The 21,918-nt window shown below is 37.6% G+C and overlaps 1 protein-coding gene across 2 annotated transcripts in view; it reads left to right on the plus strand.

The window, feature by feature from the left end:
• Positions 1-21,918, plus strand: part of SMYD3 (SET and MYND domain containing 3) — a 395,935-nt gene that overhangs the window by 311,712 nt on the left and 62,305 nt on the right. For both annotated transcript variants that reach the window (XM_014950576.1, XM_014950578.1), the window contains exon 8: positions 6,879-6,989. In XM_014950576.1, coding sequence (XP_014806062.1) covers positions 6,879-6,989 — 111 coding nt within the window. The remainder of the gene's footprint in view (positions 1-6,878; positions 6,990-21,918) is intronic.

Here is a 21,918-nt window from a genome sequence, read left to right on the forward strand (position 1 = left end):
ATACTTTTGTGGAGCTACTAAGTGTAGACATCATTCTGTCTGGCATTCTCATTCAAGCCAAATTATACACATTTTTCTTGCATTTCATCCATATACCATAACATTTCTCTTAGCTTTCCAATTCACCAAGATGAGTTATTTTAAAATGCAGTAGATTTTAATGTCTTCCCAGGGTACACTTGAGTTAATTATTAGAGTTCTAAATTCTGAAGCTGTCTTATTTTTATGTGTGTAGATATATTTTTCCAGATAAATTTGATAAATTAATTCTTTGTAACAAGCAGCTTTTACAGGGTAGGAGGAGCTCTTGGGTGGCCCTGGATGGTTCTGGATTGAGAAGTGAAGTAGAATTCCGTTGTAGGCATGACCACCATGCAGACTATGCTACCGCTGGGAAGCAGTGACACAAATTTTAGACTTAGTGGTCTGTAACCCACAGAAGTCTCTAGGTTAAAATCAGTGTTGAAACAAGTCTGGTGTAAGTCATGCATAAGGCAATCTGGAAATGAAGTTATAAAGCAGGGCAGCTAGGACCAGTTTGTTTGCAGTGGCTTCAGCAATTGTGTGAATATGGCCTTTAAAATGACTGCGCCTTAAGTGAGCATGTTATATTTTCTAAAACACTCTGCATCCAAGGAGACAATAAAATAAACTCAGAATTTTCCAGAGAGCTCAATTTCTGGTTTCTTTGTTGCAACTATTGCTCCTGGGTTTGGTGCTGAATGGAAAACTTGCCTTAAGGAACATGTTAGGTTTTATATATATATATACATATATATGCTGTATTAAAGCAGGTACCCTCTTAACTTACCTGGAAATAAAAGTCTCAGTCTGAGGTACGTCCTTCTTTAAATAAGGGTTTGTCTAAGGGAGAAAATGAGTATAAGTGAGAAAGTTAAGATACAAAGTGAGCATTAGTTTAGATCTGTTATGGGAAGAGGAAGGAAAAGAAAATTATTACGAGGGTATGTACAAGTCAGCAGTTTAATATTATTTTCAACACCCAATTAGTTTTCCTCTTACACAACTGCTACTGCTTTTGATTTTGGGTTCTGCATGGTAGCTTTGATATAACTCTTTCCACACTGCCTCACTGCTTGCCTGCAGCAGGGTGAGCTCAGTTTTCTTAGTAGCCATGTATTGAATTCACACACCTATGTACATGAAACTACATTACCAGTTATGAGCTGAGTTTCTACTTATATTACTGAGATCATGATCTGAGCTAATGGGAGAGAAAATACATGTTAGGGAGGAATCTGATTGGTTTTCTGAATAAATCAAGTGCTCTGAGGTGCTAAGATGAACATTGTTTCAAGTCATGAGACAACACTTAAATAATTATAAGCAGTAGAATACTTGCCTTACCTGTTCAGACTTACACTGGATATTGTCAGATCCCCTACATAACAATTAATAGAAAGTAAATAAGCAGTAAGACTTACTAGAAATGAGAAGCTAAGTAGCAGGTCAAGCTTTGATTAGTAGAAGATGATTATGACTTTACTATGCATACAGGAAGAAACTTGATAGAGCTTCTGGACCTTTGCCTGGAAAATTTCAACCACTGCAATAATGTGTTCACTAGGCCAGTGAGAAGTAAAAGTATGTTTGCACATTTGTAGTGCTTTCTGTCACAGGACACTACAACAATTTAATCATGTTTAAGGAGTTGTTGACCACCTGTAATCACAGGGAGTGAGTGAGTATAGAGACACAGGGAGTTTACAGGAAGTTTATGTGATTGTGGTGGTCATCTCACAATTATATAAGGAGGGAGGCAGCAGTGGACCTTATTTGGGTTGTAAACCAGAAGATGAGATATTATTACATTGGATGTAGCTGCTGCAGTGTGATGCAGATTTATTCAGGAATAACATTTATTCAGGAATAACATTAGAGTTCTCATGCTATACACAATAATTATGTGTATCAAATCAGTGATAAAAAGCATGCAAGATTATGAGAATCTCAAAAAGTCTTTATGTCCTGTTAGAATTTGTTTCAATTCGGTTTTAGTCTCATGTCTAGGCAGATCTTTTGGCTTTGCATGTTTTTGACAGGAAGGCAAGTGGCATTTAGTGTTTTTTAATTGAAATTTGGTTTGGGCTTTGAAATTTGTTCAAATCCTAAGGCCAAAATGTATCTCAGGCAGTAGAAAATTAGGACAGAAAATGTTTGCCTCAATCTTTATAGGATGAAAGTGCTAAATTTTATGGTGCTCTATATTTGGAAAGCTAATCACTCCTAAAACCATATACAAAAATTCTAGCCATCTAGGCCTTTTTTTTTGTGGCAGTGCTGCCAGTCCTGAAGTACCAAGAAAGCATGAGTCATGAATGTTACTTTTTTGTAGGTGTTGAAAGAAGGGATTCATTCACGTATAATTACATGGTTTCCCAAGTTGAACCTTTAAGAAAACAAAGTGTATTGCAGGAATCATAATAAAATTCTGGGATTTGGCAAGATGGAGAAGTATCTGGTCCTTAAATTTTGCTTCAGAAACCAAAAATTCAGATTCATCTTTAGGTTTGGGTTTTATACTAATGTACTTCTATGGAATCGTGTGCTCTTTGAGGGCAGAAAGTTACCATTGTAAACAAAAACACACTACGTTCCCATTGGCTTTGGCCAGTGAATGCATTAGTTGATGTTCAAAATACAAGATTCCATTTCTGCCATTATCTAATTTATTTGTCTGTTTAAATAACATTTAAAATGCTCTTTAAAAGTGGAATTTTTAAAGTGAAAATTTAGATCTGTGTGGTGGGTTGAGACTGGCTGGATACCAGGTGCCCACCAAATCTACTCTATCAATCCCCTCCTCATCTGGACAGGGGAGATAAAATATAATGAAAGGCTCATGGGCCAAGATAAGGACAGGGAGACGTCATTCACCAATTACTGCCCCGGGCAAACTAGACTTTGCTTGGGGAAATTAGTTTAATTTATTACCAAACGAATCAGAGTAGGGTAATAAGAAAATAAAAACTAAATCTAAAAAACAAAGTTCTGCTCAAAAACTGGGTGCATGGCTTCTTATCAGCTTCAGAGTTCAGTTAGAGCAGATTCGTATCTTTCTGCAGAAAGTCACATAACAAACCATAGTCCTACAGAGCAACTAATTCTTAAAATCAATACTAAATAGAAATAATAATTTTAGATGACCAGCAGTGAAATCTATGTTCATGATAGATTTCAATGAAGATATTTAATATTTCTGTTGTTACAATTCTGTGAGAAGTTTTATGTCTCTGTTTGACATATTGCATTTTCTTACATTACGTTTTTTAAAACAAAAATTTTCGCTGAGTTAGAAGGCATTTTGATCATATATGCCAAAACAGAAAGAGCACAGACTGTTCACCACTTATATAACTCTGTCTCAGGAACTACTTTTTGTACACAAACCTCCCTATGATCCTGAGACCAATGAGTGCAAAACCAAGAAGACTCACTTTCCCCACTGACCCTGCTGTTTGCATTAAAATAATTGATTTTAAATTTCTACAGAAACCTCTGTCTAGAAATTTTGTAGCTTATAACCTGTTACAAAAACTATAAATTAAGTCCACTGCAGCATGTCAATACTGGAACATTGTGTCCACCTCATTTGGCAGATGAGAACACGAGAAAATAAGCACCATACCCATGGTTAAAAAATTTCTGTGTCAGAGTGAGAAGCAGGGCTCAGACACTGCTGCATTTTTAAGGAGAAAGTCTTGAGAGTCAATAAGTCTCATGGCTGTTAAATAATTCCCTGCCTTCATAAATGTTATTTAGTATATATTCTCCCATTTGGGGGAAAAGATTTACTGCATTCTTTATAAGCGATGCAATAAAGAGGCAAGTTTTGGTCAGCTGAAATAATGTTTTAATTAATACCATACATCCCACATGCAAATACCATTAAGACAACCATTGATAAATGGGCATATTTCCTAAATATGTACAAGTTAAATGAGCCTTGCATCTAATGAAAGGATCCAAAATTAAAACAAGTGTAGGAGAGAGACTTGAATACGGAATTTTTATGTTTAAACGATTAAATTATTAGAGTAGGCTTAGTCACTGTTAGGTTGCTCATGTTTCTAAATATTCTAATTACATTTTCCCACTCAGTCTGCCAGCTACGAACATTTTTTCACTTATGGATTTCTGCTGGCAGGAGTGGGAATTCAGATTCAGGCCTCTGACAGCAAACAAAACCCTATGTTTTTAAAACATTAAAAGGAGGTATCAATGTGACAGAGCCACTTGTTCTCCTCCTTCTGCCCAGTTATATGGTCTAATCCAGAGCAAGTTATTACCTGACTGTTCACATCCACAACTGTTTGGCAACCTCTGAAAAAGAAATGACTGTTATCAAACTTGTTCCTAGTTCCAAGGTTTCTGTAACATGCATGAAAAAAAAAAAAAAAAAGCCAAAAATGAAAAGAGAGAAAGGGATGAAGCCTGTAGGCTGAAGATAGATAAAGCGTGTTCAATGTTGGCTATGGGTTTGTTTTGCAGTATTATAACTGAACTCTGCCTAATGATGGGTTCAACAGTAATGATAGGGTTTAAACCGTTGTCTTAAGTATTTTGGCAAAGAATAGACTAATCTCACATGAATTTTTCCCAGAAGATTCCTACAGTCTTGCACAGTGCCTGAACTTCCTAAATCACTTTTACTGCCGGATGCTGCCTGAACCTAAAACCCAGTACAGCATGGGTCTCAGAACCAGCGTTGTTTATGCCAAGGATAAGAGACAGAGAACAATCCAGTTTGGGGAATGGTTTTGACAGAAAACACCTGTGAGTTGAAAGGAGACATGAATATCAGAGGCTGGAGATGGGAGAGTAATAATTGGGCTTGGAATGGCTGAAGGATGAGGTTAGGACTACAGCTTGACTGAAAACTGCTTTGTGGGAAAGAAGGGAGACATCTTTCTCACCACACCTGGGAGGATGCAGAGTAGGACCAGCTGGGGAAAAAAATGAGGACAAAGTTGGTGGGGTCACTGATGGTGATTGAGAAACCAGAGTAGGGGAACAAGGACTGTTAACTTGGGAGAGTAAGAGTGTTGGTGATCAAATATGGGAAAAAGGCATAAGATCAGGTATGCAGGGGTGGCAGAAGGGGCTGGCAGGGTGATGGAATCAGCCCATTGTACCAACAATGGCTGTGTAAGGAGATAGAACTGAGGGCTGGAAACCAGGTTTAGATAACTGAGAGTGGAGAATGAGACTGGAAAGTGATACTCATGTCCAGGGGCAGAGAAGAGAGAGAATGAGAAGAGGGACAGATCAGAGAGAATGGAGCAGAAGAGACCAAGCTTGTGACAAAAGAGTGGAAAAGAAATAGGCAAAACAGTTTCCACCCGTTCACTACAGAAGCTCAGAGGGAAGCCTACAGCTCCCGGGTAAATGTAGTGCAGACTGTTCTGCTCTAAACCAGCGGTGGTGAAACTAATCCCCTCTTGGCTTACACATGCACTAGCTGGGACAGAACAACATTATATAGAATGCAAAACCTAAAAAGCTTCTCACACTTTCTAACTTCTGATTATCTGTGGAACTTTAATTTCTCTCTTTCATTAATTATAATATTAATCTTCAATTATGAGACCATATTTATTTTTTTCTGCAGGCTTTCTGCTTATGATCATTTTAAATGCTTGACCTTGCCATCTCAGTAATCTTCCTTTAATACAGTTTTCCTTCAATGTGTAATCAAATTACATGGTAATAATAAATGAAAAAAAATGCAGGCATTGTTTTAGTTGCTTGTTAATTGCTCGTTTAATTAGAATGCTCACTAATTTGCAAAATGCAGGTTCTGACAATGAATTACATAGTCATTACTACAAATTGGTCAGGTTTTCCTGTAATTTCTTTGAGTGGACTCTCATGATTTAACTGAGAACCATGTGAGAATTCTCCCAATTAGTTGAAGTGTCTAGGCTCAAGATGTGTTAGCTCTGACCTCTCTGGAGTGTTTCAGAGTGTGTTGGGCCTGTAGTGTAATCACTCAATAGCATGTACGACTGAATGCTGGTCTGAGCTGGGCTGTTATTTTGTTATATGCTTTCCCTTATCATTAGTTGATGCCTGTGCACTTTAAACATTTGAAGAGCTCTACAAATGGTTAGCCCTGTAATATTCCTTCTGGCAGGCGTCAAAATGAACAAACTACAGACTTCTCTGTAGTTCATTGGAATTCAGTCTGTACAGCATGAAGAGTTGAAAATGGCACAAATATAAGCATTTTCTTTTATCATTTTAATAGATTTTCTTGTCAATTGTTTCAACAACTTTGACTGCAACGCTTTTGTGCTTCCATGGTCACAAAGGAAACATCACAGACATATGGGAGATGGGTATGACATAAAAGGAGCTTTTCTCAGGCTCAAGCATATATTTGTGAGAAAGTAGGGACTTCCCTGACACAATATTTTTTGAGATAGTTGGATGTTGTATAACTCCAGTGCTAAATACACACCTAAGCTTTGGAGCTAGACAGAAAAAAAGATTTTGTGCACATGGAATTCAGATACTGAGCTGCTTTTTCCACTGTCTTTCTCCCTGTTTCTTTTTTCTTTTTCTTACAAATTAGGATGAAAAATTGAAATAGTGGTAATTTGGGGGGGATTAATAATTTCAAACAATATGGAACAGCAATGTCAAAAAGTGTTCCTCCATGGAAATAATTTTTGGCCTGTTTTTTTCCCTCTGAAAATATTGTCACTTTTTCTAGGAAATAATTGCTTAAGATAAAAATTTTATTTTATGCTGTAAAAATGTTGTATCCAAAAATATTACCTTAGCTATAGATACACTGAATATGGAGATTTTTTAAAATATACCAACTCTGGTTTTGTATGTACTGCACACAGCTCACCATCAGCTATATTGAATCACTGGGGCCCACCAGCGAACGCCAAAAGCAACTGATGCGCCAGTATTGCTTTGAATGCGACTGTCTTCTCTGCCAGAATAAAGAAAAGGTAGGTTGAGTGAAGAAATTCCTTGCCAATGAAACAGAATTTTCCAAGGCCTGTCAGCAGCTTCCCTTCCTTTACGTAATACTTATCTTTTGCTAGTAATCGAATGGCCAGAATTGCGAAGAAAATGACCCCTGCCCTCAGTGCTGTTCATGTTCCTATGAAAGACAACCGTGAAGGAAAGAAAAGCAGGAAATATTGACAACACGATAAGAATAATTTATTGCTAAAACATGCATTGTTCGTAAAGCTAGGAACCACTTTCAGTTCCAAGGTGTGGTTCAGATAATTTTTGAGTTTCAGGGACTTCTGAACATGAGAGTTAACATGACTTTAAGCTAAACAGAAGGGATTCTTTTTTTCTATTTGAAAGAATAATCTTGGAACTTTAACTGAAGCACTTGTCTGATGCTGCAGGAAGCCTGTGCTCATCCTCATAATAATGTTAAATTAATTCTGAGAAACACCCGCATCAATAATTTTCAAGAACTACCAGACATATTGAGCAGTTGTTAGAGAGGGTGGTGAACCTCCTTGGATTACTGTAGTTTTTATGGTCTCTTTCGTAAGTCCTTGGAGTATCTGGTCAGTAGTTGTAGTAGATAAAAATTTGTTCAGCATAAACTTTTACTAGGGTTTAGCCTAGCCTGGTTTAATTATATTCTAGGTTTCTTCATATTTATACAGCTTGGCCAGAATAATTTTGGCTCCAAGCCTCATGAGGTCAAATGGAATACACAAAATGAGGTTGGCTTCATAGCAGCTTATGCACTTCGTCCCTCTAGTCACATGTCCACTTGTTCTTATTTTCACAAATGCCTGTTTTGGGTGAGTCACTTGCCATGGCTAAATGTTTTCCCAGTATATTAGAAATTGTAAGAAAGTTATGATGAAAATGTGGTTCCCAGAAGCATGGTACAATTCATGAAATAATTGCTGTACAGAAAGAAAAACCAAACAAAACCCCACACCAAAGTTTAAACTCTGTGTTGGGTAGGACAGTTGTGTGTGTGTGTAGTTGTGTTCAAGGCAAAGTACGCCCATTTATCCTTTGATTCATCAGTAAGCAGTTCAAAAAAGAGAACACAGAAAAGTTTCAGGCTTATGACATAATGCTAAATTACTTGCTGTCCATGTGCAAAGGTTACTGGTGTTCTGTGCCTGATCAAGATTGCTGCAATGCTACTTGGAGGCAGCGAAGGGAAGACCTCTTTTCGTCTTTCTTTCAAAGATGCTAACTCAAGTGCCATGAAATCTTAGATTAGTTTTGGGGGAAGGTATCCCCACAGATGCAATGACAATTAAGAAAAGTAAGCAAGCTAAAGAGTCTTTAAGGATTGCTTAACAGTTTGTGAAAGGGTAGGCAAGTGATGTACGGACCATTCAGCATGTGAAATGTTTTAAGAAACAAGATCCACAGGCTGCAGTACACTTCAGTATAAGAGTCAACATACAACATCAAAAAATATTGTAGTGAAATTATATGTGCATATATTGATGAAAACAAAAGTATCATATATAGGTTAAAAATAATTAATGACTGTTTATCTTTGAAATTTTTAACTGTGGTTTGAGTTCATATTCCATATATCTTTTTTTGCCCCATTGTCAAAATTCCCCGTGGGGATGATATTGTAAAATGTTTGGAAAGCTCTTTGTGACTGCATTCTGAAATTCTGTAGTTTCCTCATTGTTACCATATAAAGAGGTCTGTGAAGGGCTAGGAACCTCATGTCAGCTTTGTCTGTTGATGTCTATGAAGAAGACATTTTTATCCTCAGCCTCAGTCTAGGATGATTAGATATAATCTGCAGCAGTCCTCATAGTACTGCATTTCGTTTTCCTGTGGCAGAGATTTTATAAATACAACTGTTTACATGACTAACTTGGAAACACAGATTTTTATTTTTTCCATTGATCTCAGACACTGTTTGAAGCCGAGATGCATGTGACACTGCAGCTACAATGGAGATAATATTTTTGGAAATTCTGGGGGTTTTGAATTACAGAATGGCTGGATTTAGATGCTTAAAAGTCATTCAATAATATCGCCGCTGAAATACCCCTAATACTGAGACAAATTTCCAAGACATCTTGGAATATTTTTAAAAGGCAAAGTCTTTGTGAACAGAGTAGACAACTGCTGCAACTTTGTGCCATCAAGGGTGGCAGATTCAACATTATGATTCAACAAATATAATCAGCTAACAGTGAATTCCCAGATTGCAACATTGCTTTGTAAATACCATGGTTTAGTCAAGAGCGATCCATCTCATAAATCTTTGTTATAGGTAAAATTCCAAATTCCAGTTTGACTTTAGGCCTTCAAGTAAGTTCTTGGGTGTTGGGGATTTTTTCAATTGTAGTCATCTCAACAAAAAAGTTAAAATCCTTTTTCTAAGAAATGCTTATAGAGATTGTGTCTTCTTGTTATTCCCAAGTTCCAGTCTTGCTGAGTGTGCATGCTAGCTGCTGAACACATAATAGGGACCAAGGAAAGCAGAAGAGTCACTCTTGAGATGCACAGATCAACTTACAGTAAAACTATGTCAAGTCATTTCCATTGTAGCTTTTATTCTACATCTTTTTTAATGTTTCTAAAGCAATCCCGAGGATTCTGTGGGAAGTATAGATTAAAGTTTATATAAAGGGCATAAAAACCTTATACATATTGGTACTTAGTTACATGTGTGCTTATTTATTCATATTTATAAAAATACTTTACAAGTTTCTTATCAATGAAGTTAATGTCTCCTAGTATATTTTCTAAAAGCTTGTTCGTTTAGTCTTATGTGTTCAAGTGAAGAAGGAAGATGATATCAAGTTTCTACTCTCAAGTTGGTTACTGACTTCATAAGTGACTTTGGGAAATTCATTTTAAGCTACTGTTTCAGTTGGAGCTAACCAGATTTTTTACTAGAAACCAGACCAGTCTGTCTAAATCGAGGACCCTTTTTTGTGAATGTTCTGTGAAGTTCTGTTTTGCTCATTTCCCCAAATGCAGCATGAAGATGGCAATTTACTTCTGCTGAATATTCTGATGTCCAAAGAATGCTGCATTTTCTAAGGTCTTTTAGTTTTAACTGCTGGGTTTGTTTTAATGAGAATAATTCCTTCAAGTGGAATGGTTTGAGGCTTAGTTGAGGATTAACTGTGTGCTTTATGCAGTTCCCATTGACCTGTGGTATCTTAGTGCTGTAAAAAAAAATAAAAAAAAGGTTGTATTTAACCTCAGAGACCTCTACATGAGCAAATAACAGATTTAGTCTACAAAATGCTACTAATTTCTCCTAACTTTAGTCGGGCATCTAATCTAAGCCAGTTTTTAGCCTCCCTTTTTACCCAAAGAAAAGATGAGCAGCTCATTCATACTATCTTGCAGTAGAAACCTATGAAAACTGGAATAGATATAAAAGAGGTTAAAGGAATTCCTTTGAGTAAATAACCACACTTTAGACAGATAAAGTTGGGCGAGATACATTGTGGTGCTCCATGAAATATATATGAACACAAAATCAAGAGTCACATGATTATGTTTCTGTGCTGACTGACATGGATAGCGAAGTGCAGTTGCAAGTATGTATGTTTCAGAACACTAACATCCAGATTGTCGGTAAAAGCTGTTTATGCAGATCACTTCGAGCATTTATGTCTGGCTGCTGCTGTAGACAACTATATCTTACAGCCAGTGTCACTGCTTCTTCACTGTTATTTTTGCTAAAATTGATTAAACTTAGGTGGTGGTTACATCATACTAGAATCACACAGTTTAGCTATGCATACAAACAAAAGTAACGTGTCAAAGTGCTCTTCTGCCATTCTAGGTTACATGATCCTGTGTGGGCTTTTTCTAATGTTTCAGGTCTCTGATGACCTATGATTTAAGGGGCAATTTATCTATCAAGAAATATTTTTATTTCTTGTTTACTGTAGTGTTTTAGGTCACAACTGTATAAAACAGCAAAATTCACTCCAACACCAGCAATGACTTCAAAATTCCCAGTCACTTGGTCTTTTTAGCTAGATACAGCAAGTTCATACAGCATAAGAATCTTCCCTAACGCCTGCCTAAGTATACACTATCCACTTGCACAATTGTCTAGATCTGAGACTGTAATATGACAAAGTCCGGATTTTCAAGTACACATATGCTGCAGCCCAACCACGGGGACCTTGTTGAAGTGGTTGAAGTTGAGCATCAACTTCAGCTGATGCACGCTGGCATACTCAGTGTGAGCAGACACAGCCCTAGACCAAATGGAGAGGTCCATGCCTGTGCAGTCACAGCTGCATTGCATATCATGGGAGCAAACGTTCCTCACTGGTTATTGCTGATGAAAGGACTTCAGTGTGAATCTCTCCACAGCCATGGAATAATCCAGGTGTGTACCTGTCATCAAGGAGGAGAAAATATGGAAGCAGACAGTAGCAACTAGCTAGACCTTTGGATCTCAAATAATTTTTGGTGACTGGGCCTCAATGTCAGCTGCATTTTGATTCTAAGAGGTCATACCATAATGCTGACCAGTCTCTTTTAGCAACTGGTGAAGCAGCTTGGCTGCTGATTTGACAAGGGAAGAATAGCAAGTGCTAGCACATCAGTATGAACTGGTTAAGATAAGATTAAGGTGCACCTTTTGGAAATACAAGTACTGCCAAATTAAATAGCAAAAGCTACAGATCTAACCAATATTTTTAATTGATTTTGGCCCAAGTTGAAAAAAAAATATCAGGAAGTAGAAGAGGAAAAATACCATGTCTTTCTAAAAGTCACTCACAGAATATTTATTGACTGCCAGTAGTCTAAGTTATTGCTACTGTAATGTCTTCAGTTCATTGTATCTCTGACAGCTTTATACATTATTATTTGCTCCATTTTAAGATCAATCTCCACTGTAATTAGGAAATGTGTGCCTTCCTAAAAGCTGAACTCCTGGCAATGTGTTACCATTCCAGTACATAAAAGCCCCGTACATTAGTTATAATTGAAGATGGGATTACATTGATGACAAACATTTTGAATGGAGAACAGTTTTTTCCACAGTCATGAGCCAGGGTATTGTTCACATGCTACATTTTCAGCCAAGGATTTCAGGGAGATTTGTGCTTATAGAATCACTTTGTTATTAGTCATCTTTCTCCTTTGGAGCCAGGATTTAATATTTTAGTCTAGCTTGGTTTTTGGAAGGCTTTTATTTATTACAAGGTCAAAAGCAATGGGTTTGAATCTGAATCATTTTTATATTTTGCCAGTATTTGATAGTTGCCAAAGCTAATAATAACATAATGCCAGTAAGTACATTATTCCTTTAATCAGTTTATTGCTTTGCTTAGTACTTACTTATATTGCAACCTGAGTTTTGGTAGAGAACATCGTAAGTCCAGTTTCCAACTCAAGGACTCTCAAAATTAGGTCCCCTGAACAGCAGCCAAGCCGTCTATATAAAAATGTTACCTGCAGTTCTTTAGCTGGTATTGCACTTCCATATATCTACCAGCTCTTTTATAAAAAAAAAAAAAAAAGTGACTAAGTTCCTGATCCTACTATTCCTATCCTAAGAAACAACACAGTTGTAATTTAGGAATTTCATCAAATGTAAATGGTCCTCTATGTTTGTTGATGAAATTTGTTGCTAGAGCATATGTCTGTAGTTGATTTGCCTCATGGAGGTTGAATCCCATTGATGAATATGTGCTCAAATCACAGAGGCATTGTTACATGAAGAATATTATTATGGACTGTTGTTTTGAATTAGCATGTAAAGGCTTCATTTAACATCAGTGTGGTGTTAGTACAAAAATATCACCCTTCCCTCAGGGAATATATATTTAGGACACAGGAAATACAAAATTGCATGTTAAGAAGTGCCTTTTTAGATTGCTGAATTGTCAAGTTCCAGAAGTTTGTGTCCCAGTTTCCCCAATATTTATTTATTTTCAGGCGTTTAAATTCTCACTAAGTTTTACAAGAATTATATGAAAGATGAGATCTCCAAATTAATTCAAATGATGAAGCCTGAGAAGCAAGGATTAAATATTGTTGAAAACAAGTCTGTTTTTAGAGCTAACTGAACATAAAACTTCTTGATCAAAGCAAAGAGTAAAGTAGGAGCATTTGTATCTCTAGTCATGATTCTAAGGTACTTGCTAAGTACTGAGGTACTAAGGGTGTGTTAAGAAAAAAAAAAGGATCAGGACTTTGTTCTACAAAATGCTGGTTAACTCCATTTCCTACAAAAAGATAGGGTTTGGAATAGTTTATTTTAGAAATTGTCTGTTCATTCCTCATCTTCTTTTTACTGTTTTGCCACTAGAAGCAAACTACAGAGGGAAGTCAAGCCAGAGCTCCACCTACCCTTTCAGCCTAATGTTAGTATAACCAGCACCTACAAAAGCCAGTGGCAGTAATTAGCAGCCCACAGGGACACAATGCTGATTCTTTCCATAGGTGGTTGGCTGATTAACAGCTCCTTCCTTCTGGCAAGACATTTGGTAGTGACAGAAAGCCTGGATATGTTCCTGAAATCCAACAGTCAGTCTAACACTCTTCTGTTCCCTTTCAGAGGATCTTACCCTCTTGGGATCTATTTCCAAACAGCCAAGGACAGAGGGCTTTTTTTTTCTAGTGCCAAAAATGACACTGAAAACCAAGGCAACCACTTCTATTTCGGGGCTCTCTTGTTCACTAACAAAGGCATCATCTCTTCAGCTTCTTAGCATTTCTTACATGACTTCTGAGGCTTCTTCCATCTTTCAACATTGTAATATTTTTCCATCAAAGGGCAGTCCCACAGACAGTGTCAGACAGTGACAAATGGACTGTGATCAGTTTTCCATGACAACTTACCTCTCCCAGTTGCTTCAGGACTGCCTTGGTGTCCTCTGCTCACGACTTGGCAGCAGTCAGCTGGAGCTCACTTGGGTTCTCAGAGGTCACAGAAAAGATACTGCTGTTCTTATAAACAGACAGGAGTTGGGAGCTGTATGCAGACTCCTTTCTTGTTTGGGGGTTCCTTAATAGGGAAACCTGCATCAATTTGGTCCAACGATTTTGTATTTCAAGCTGATGTAGGAGTTGGAGTGTGGCACTCTCCCAGGAGTCCGGCTTTCTGCTCATCTGAGGGGAGCAGAATCTCATTCCCTTCTGACCCAGTCTTATAAGAGGAAATGTAAATCTTCTGGCAGATTTTAAGCAGAGACACTTTTTTGCCAAGGGAGAGGAATCTGCTCTCATCACTGTGTCAGGCTGTAGTGGATATATTGAAGTGCCCAGCTAGCAGTGTTCCACCATTCCAGACATCCAGCTTATCCAGCTTCCTTGGGACGGTTATTAGAGCTAGTTATTACTGTTATTATGCTTGATAAAACAAAAGATTAGCTTCATTGCTTTGTCTATTGTCTCTGTTTTCTGATAATTCCAATGAAAGGAATGAGTGGTTTTGTAAAGCAGACTTGTGCACAGGGGGCCTGATCATCATTTTATTTATATGGGTTAAGAATTGGTTAAGAAATGTCTGGAAAAAAATACAATCTAGTAATCTAGATTTTAATATGGTAGTCTGTCCCGTTGTTAAATCTATGAACTAAACAATGTCCTTAACCCATCTACTTGCAGGTGTATTCTGTGATCCATTTCACTGCAATTACTTTGTGTGGTGAAGTGGACATTTATCTACACTGCAAAAAAAGAGATCTTAAAAGGAAAAGCTATATTGTACGCATATGTGTATGTAGATGGGTACATGTATGGAACAGACAGGGACAATTTTGAAGATACTGTATACCTTTTTAGTGAGCAATATATTACACACAGAGTACATTTTGGTGGCTGTTATCGTTTTGTGATTTTTGGTAAATAATGTACAGTGCTGTTTCATATTTCCCTCCTTGAAAAAGATACAGAAATACCTGTTATATAAATAACATTAAAAAGATGAATTAGTCTTTAGAATAATTCAGTATGAAACTAAGCTAAAAAGAATCACATTGTTATTTCCCATGCCACGTTGTGGAAGTGCAACCTTCACTCTACTCTTCTTATTTAAATGAAGAAAAGTGGCATTCCTGTCATTTGCCTCTAAACTTTTAGACTTCTAAACTTTTCACATGCCAAATGTTATTTTTAATTTTATTTTTCAAAGATTGATTTATTGTTGATTTAGGACGCTCTGGCAAGGTCATCAGGTATCATGACTTCATTCTAATTTCTTTTTGACAGTGTGATTCTTCAAAGTTTGGGGCTCTGGCTGAATTCGTAGGAAGTGACAAATCTTAAGAGCGAGCCTGATTTTTCAGGCTCTTCAGTGCCTAAATTAGTTCCAGTCGTTAACTAATATCCTCTGAAGTCTATTAAAGCAAGAATGAGCTCATCTGAATAGCAGGGAAGTCTATAACTTTTGACACTGTAAAACTGCAGATTGAATGCTTTGGATTGAAAAATTGCTATGGTAAGCAATGTGCCAATAATTTAATTAATATCACAACAATGCAGTAATTAAAGCTGTAGTTACAAATTTTGCATTTGTGAGCTTTATTTTTAGGCATGAATAGGAACTTTCTGTTGTGTAAAAGGCAGCAGGCTTGACAAGGCTAAATTTACTGTAGCCACGCGAGTTGCAGCAGAGGACCGTGTAATTTCTTGACCCATTCCAGGATGTCCTGCTATTTTCCACAAGACTGCCCAGCGAATTGTATGAAAGCTGTTGATTACACTGCAAACACTGATTTGAATTAGGGAGCTTGGTAAAACAGTGCATCCCAACTCTACCCAAGATTTACCTGACCACAGTCATTAAGAAAAACATGTTGCTGCATCATATACATGCCTTAGAAAAGATAAGGCATGAAACTTTGCCTTAGTCAGTGCTGAAAAGTGCTGGATGTAAACTAAAGTTTCTTCACTTCCTTTGACAAGATCTAGACTAAATTTTACTCTCAAAATACTTATGGTGCACAACTTTATGTTAAGTTTGCATCATTCCCATGCACAAAACGAGTCCTGAGCTTTGAAAGCTTTTGATATGATTCAAGCTACTGCCTAATAATACCATAGTTTGAATCTATAGACATTTGGTATAGGGGAGAAAGATGCTGTGGAGTTTTTACTAGTACATTGTGTGTAGTTAATGAAGGTGGGAATCCATGCAAAGTGAGCTGCTTCTCCCCTACCCCAAAACCTCAGCTGCAAAAGAAATTTTAAAAAGGAGGGGTTGAGATAGCCTGCTTTTTAGAGGGGTGACACTCATCCATCTGATTAGGAAAAATATTTTAGGAGAACAGTGTTTACAAACGATGAATGAAGCACTTAGTAGAGAGTACTTATCAGGAGACAAATACATTACTAGTACCATGAACTGTTTTGGAAAAATTGGAAATCCAATATAGATTATGCATCACCAGATTCTGTTGTTCCAGCAGGTCCCATAAACAGAAGCTTACATGTGAGTCAGGAGGTCTAACTTCCAGTACACGTTTTGTGATATAGTCTACCTCTCCTTGCTTTGAGTCACCTTGGCTGATCACCATTGATTGCTGAGTCACCTAAAAACTTGTAACAATGACAGTCAGCAGGAACCAGCTGCATGATAGCTATTCAAACAGCAAATGAAGGCACTGAGAAATATTCAAAGGCCTTATAATAGTTTCCATGACATTATTACATTTTAGAGAATGTCCTTTTCTCTCTCTGGGTTGTCGCCATTTTCCTGTTTTTTCTGACAGAGACTAAAATGTTCATATTATTGAATCAGAATAATAGAGTACTAGAAAAGTACTGGAAACAGTTTGTTTCAAGCACTCATTTGCCTTATGGAGTGTTTCTAGCTGCTTCCCGTAAGACTGGAAGAACCTCTACTGGTTTAAGTTGGTGTTAGTTAGAGGATAGTCAGTAATAATTCTCCAAAGTAGAAGTTCTTGGAATGACTAGAACACTGTACTAAGTCTTTTAAAGGTATTTGCATACTGCTTCTTTGGTTATATGAAACTAATATGCAGCTAGGAGACAATCAAATTTGTTGGCAAAATTCTAAAGGAGGAAACTCCACATACTGTGCTCTATGAAGAGCTGCAGTCGAACAAAATTAATTCAACCTTTTTTTATTCATGACTTTAAAAAACTTGGAGACTGGTCAGTGTGGATTTGAGCATTGACACTGAATATTCAAGAATTGTGCTAGTGAGTTAGGCAGTCAATTTTTACCAGTGCTCTAGGAATTGCCACTTTTGGTATCTGTCAAATATTTTAAAGTGTAGAATAGATTGATCAACTGTGTGTGATCTTAATCATGTTTCATGTGCTTTTCAAAACCATAAACTCCCTGTATTTCATACCCATTAATTCAGAAAACATATGCTGCAGTAAATATTGATATTTTACATTACAGTATACATTAAAAACCATAACTACTATAGATACCATACTATCATGTGATATATCATGCATTTTAGATATTAAATAGCTTTTATATTCGTATTCAAAATAAATATCTAACTTAATGTCAGTATATCTTCAGTTAGAACCAATAATTCAATGGGCACAAATTCTTCAAATTCCTGACGCATAAATTGAACTTTGATACACAAATAGCTACACCTCTACATAGTGAAGTGTTTAGTCTTTCACATAAATATTAAGTTTAATGGGATTTATGCGTACATATAAACTTCAGTACATTTTTCAATGCACTGATATCGATTGGATTATGGATTGTGAATACCTAAGTATTCTGAGGATTTCAGACCTACATATCTCTTTTCGGCCACGAAATGTCCTTAGTGGCACTCTGTGTCTCCACAGGTTGTAGAATTAAGGAATAAAGCAGATTTGCCTTATAGCTCTCAGTTTGTTTGATAAGATAGAACTAGAGATTGCCTTAACAAATGAGTAATGTCTAAGACAATCTGCAATACCAGCCTCACAATTGCTAGGGATTAGGCTGAACAGTATTCTTCCTCAGGTAACCAATTACCCACAGGGTTTTTTGGGACTGATGCTGGAGATGGTGATGGAATTACAAACATGCCAAGAAATTTTGGGTGGTCTGGCATATTTTTCCTTATTTCTCTGGTGCTATGCTGTGAATAGTTTCCTTTGCTTTTCCTCCCATCCTCTGGCTTTTATGAATTGATAAATAGGGAACTTCAATTTATATTTCTTCCCATGGTCCGATCAATTTTTATTTCAGTTTGTAGCCTGTGCAGCTTGGATAGGAATTTTGCAGTCATCTCTAAACTCCTAAAATCAGGACATTTATAAAGGCAGTGCTGTTAGAGACACAAAACTCAGTCCTGTTGCTCATGGAATAAACTGCAATTTCCATCGTCTTGACTGGGAGTAGGCACTGGAGTTTTGGGCCTACAAAGTTCCAGTCTGTTCCAGTGCTGCTGTGTGCAGCACTAGGATTTTATAAAACAGTACGGAGAAAAGGCAATGAAAAGAACTACAATAGTCCTAGTGTAATTATGACTCCTCTTTCACCAGAAGGAGTAGTAGTATTTAAAGTACCTAATTTATAAATAAATATGGGAAATGCTTTGGTGAGCAACCAGAATGACCAGCACTTAACTGGAATGACTTCAGAATGTGTTAAATGGACGTACCTTTCATTTGAAGAGTCCCCGGGTCCAGGCAAGGTGCTATGGTGAAATTTAGCTGATAGCCCTGTGTATTGTTTATATTTTGACAGCTCTCTTTAGAGATTATCTTGCTTTCTTGCTAAATTGCCTAGCATTGTTGTATGCTGCTTTTTATGCTGCTGAGAGGAAATACTGTCTGTAATGTTATTTGCTTAGGTTTTTACCACAAAGAGTGCATGTAAAACACAAAAGCTTTAACACTTGATCTCTGAGCATTACTGGTCTTTTTAAAAATTCAGTTGGGCTGTGATGTTCGAGACTGATGAAAGCTTTGAGCTTCTTTGATGTCTTTTCTCCTATTACAGGAATTTATACATATGCGTTCTAAATATATATACACTTGTGGTGAGTTGACCCTGGCTGGACACCGGGTGTACCAAATCTGCTCTATCACTCCCCTCCTCAACTGGACAGGGGAGAGAAAATATACGAAAGGCTCATGGGTCGAGATAATGACAGGGAGATCCCTCAGCAACTACCATCACAGGCAAAACAGACTCAACTTTGGGAAATTAATTTATTACCAATCAAAATCAGAGTAGGATAATGGGACAATAAAAACTAAATCTTAAAATGCATTGCCCCCACCCTTCCCGTCTTCCTGGGCTTAACTTCACTTCTGATTTCTCTACCTCCTCCCCTCCAGTGGTGCAGGGGGACGAGGGATGGGGATTGCAGTCAGTTTATCACATGGTTCTGCCACTTCTTTCTCCTCAGGGGAAAGACTCCTCACACTCTGCCCCTGCTCCAGCATGGGTCCCTCCCATGAGAGACAGTGCTTTACAGACTTCACCAACATGAGTCCTTTCCACAGGCAGCAGTTCTTCACGAACTGCTCTACCTTTTCACGGGGTGCAGTCTTAAGAAGCAGTCTGCTGCAGAGTGGGTCCCCCACAGGGTCACAAGTCCTGCCAGCAAACCTGCTCCAGTGTGGGCATCTCTCTGCATGGGTCCACAGGTCCTGCCAGGAGCCTGCTCCATCATGGGCTACAGCCTCCTTTGCGAGGCAGCTCTGGCAGATATCCACCTGCTGTGGTGGGAGGTCCTCCACGGGCTGCAGGTGGATATCTGCTCCACCGTTAACCTCCATGCACGGCAACTTCTTTTCCCATTCTTAAGTATGTTAACCCAGGAGTGGTACCACCATTACTGATGGGCTCGGCCTTGGCCAGTGGCAGGTCCGTCTTGGAGCCAGCTGGCATTGGCTCTATCAGACAGGGGAGAAGCTTTTAGCAGCTTCTCACAGAAGCCACACCTGTAGTCCCCTGCTACCAAAACAATGCCATGCAAACCCAATACAACACTCTAAAGATTGTTCTGACAACACACTTCAACATTAAATCACTGTAATCATCAGTTATATATAATGCTTACCAAATAGTTTCAGAATGTGTCCATAATAACCCTGTTTCTACAGTACCTAACATTTTCATGAATGAATTGGAAATCATTGCAAAATCATTGCCAGTAAAATTCATAGATGACAAAGACTGAGAGAAAAATAAACATTTATGAGGACAGGTAAATAATACAGAGTAACTGGAATTGCTTGATAAATTAGACCTATTGAAATATAATGTACCACCACTGCAAAGGTAGAACACATGTTCCACATCTGATATGAGGATCTGTAGCTATGATTTATTTCACCAAATCTCAGACAGCTACAGTGTAAGTGTCGGCATCTGGGTTAGTTACTCTAGACTTCCTTTATGGATAAAATGAAGAAAAATGGGCACACTTTGACTCTGATTCATCTGACGTATTTTTGGAGCCTGCTTTAGGATAATACAAATTACACCCTGAGAATGCCTCTTTTTCTCTGTCAAATAGAAGGGTAGCCCAAATGTCTACACTTGGTCAGATGAATCTCAGCATGAGTATCTGTATAGAAATGGAAAACATTGTGTTCTCTGGCAAGGAAGACTAATGTAACCCTTGAATCTGTAAGCAGGGGAGTCAGTAGGAAGAGGGATGTCATTTTACTTCAATATAAAACATTTATGAGATTGCCTCTCTAATATACAATATACAGATGCAGTGATCTTTGAAAAGGCTGTTTAAAAGTGTGTGTGTCTAAAAAAAGTCATAGAAATAGCTGAAGCAGGATTGCAGTGAGTAAGAGTGGAGTATGAGTGTGAATCTGACAAAAATACAATTACTGGATTTGGTGTGTTGATCTGTAAGCCTGACACATATCAGTCTTGCAACTGGAGAGGTTGAGAACTGTTGGTCTGTTTGCTCCTCTCTTAACTTATATTTTTAGACTTAATTACATGTAAGATACTGGGATAAAATTATCTTAGTCCTATTTAATTTTATTAAATGAAACTACCTCTGAAAATGGACTTGCTGCTCTTAATTTTCTCTTTATTAAAAGCATCTCATTTTAATAAATTTCCCATAGTTGTTTTCAATGCCTCCTTTTACTCCTTTTAAATTTCTGAGTAAATACCCTAATGTTCTATCTAAGTTGGATAAAGTTTAGGAAAGGTTATACTACCATGTGAAGGTTTTTTGCACTAATTGTATGCAGGGGAAACCTTCATCTTGATTTGAATGCCTAAGTAGAGCACTTAAACATGAATGGTGTGAACAACTGTTAAATTTTTCAATACCTATACAATTTAGATTATTACTAGCCTGTGCGGTTCTTATGCAGTTCCAAGTACTGGAGTCAGCAATCCGTGAAGAGCTGGTATTGATTATGTGAGGTAATGTAGCCTGCCTAATACTGAGCAATGTACTGCACGGCTGCAATATGGCATCCAACTGCAATGTGTCTTATTGTACTGTTGGAATTCAAAACTAAAAATTACAAATTCGATTAGTTCAGAGGTCAAATTCACCACCTCCCAATAGCCTCACACAGAACACAACATTGTTTTTGTCTGCAGACAGAGTAGCTTTGGAATTGCCCTGGGTCCCATTGACCCTCTTTAGAGCCATATGACAGCAAACACGAGGTCTTCTCTTCTGACAGCTCGGCTCCTGGTCAGGGCAACCTTATGCTTGTTGGAAAGGATCGTTGAACTGGCATTTATGGACCTGGCATTATTTGTCATGGGAAAGGGCAGAGGAGCTTTCAAAACTTCAGAAATCACATGTAAACCTCGCTTTCTGCACTGATCATTTCACACACTTGTAGTTCTTAACAGTTAAGTACATTCCCAAGAGTGAAGGTGAGTGAAATCCTCAGCTAAAGGTGTAGGCTTCTATAAACCACAGCCCTCATAACAATAGATGTAATAGTCCTTGATTCTGAATTTAAACTTCATCCAATATACAAATATAAATC

Source organism: Calidris pugnax, unplaced genomic scaffold (assembly GCF_001431845.1).
Source record: "Calidris pugnax isolate Ruff unplaced genomic scaffold, ASM143184v1 scaffold24, whole genome shotgun sequence".
Classification (NCBI taxonomy): domain Eukaryota; kingdom Metazoa; phylum Chordata; class Aves; order Charadriiformes; family Scolopacidae; genus Calidris; species Calidris pugnax.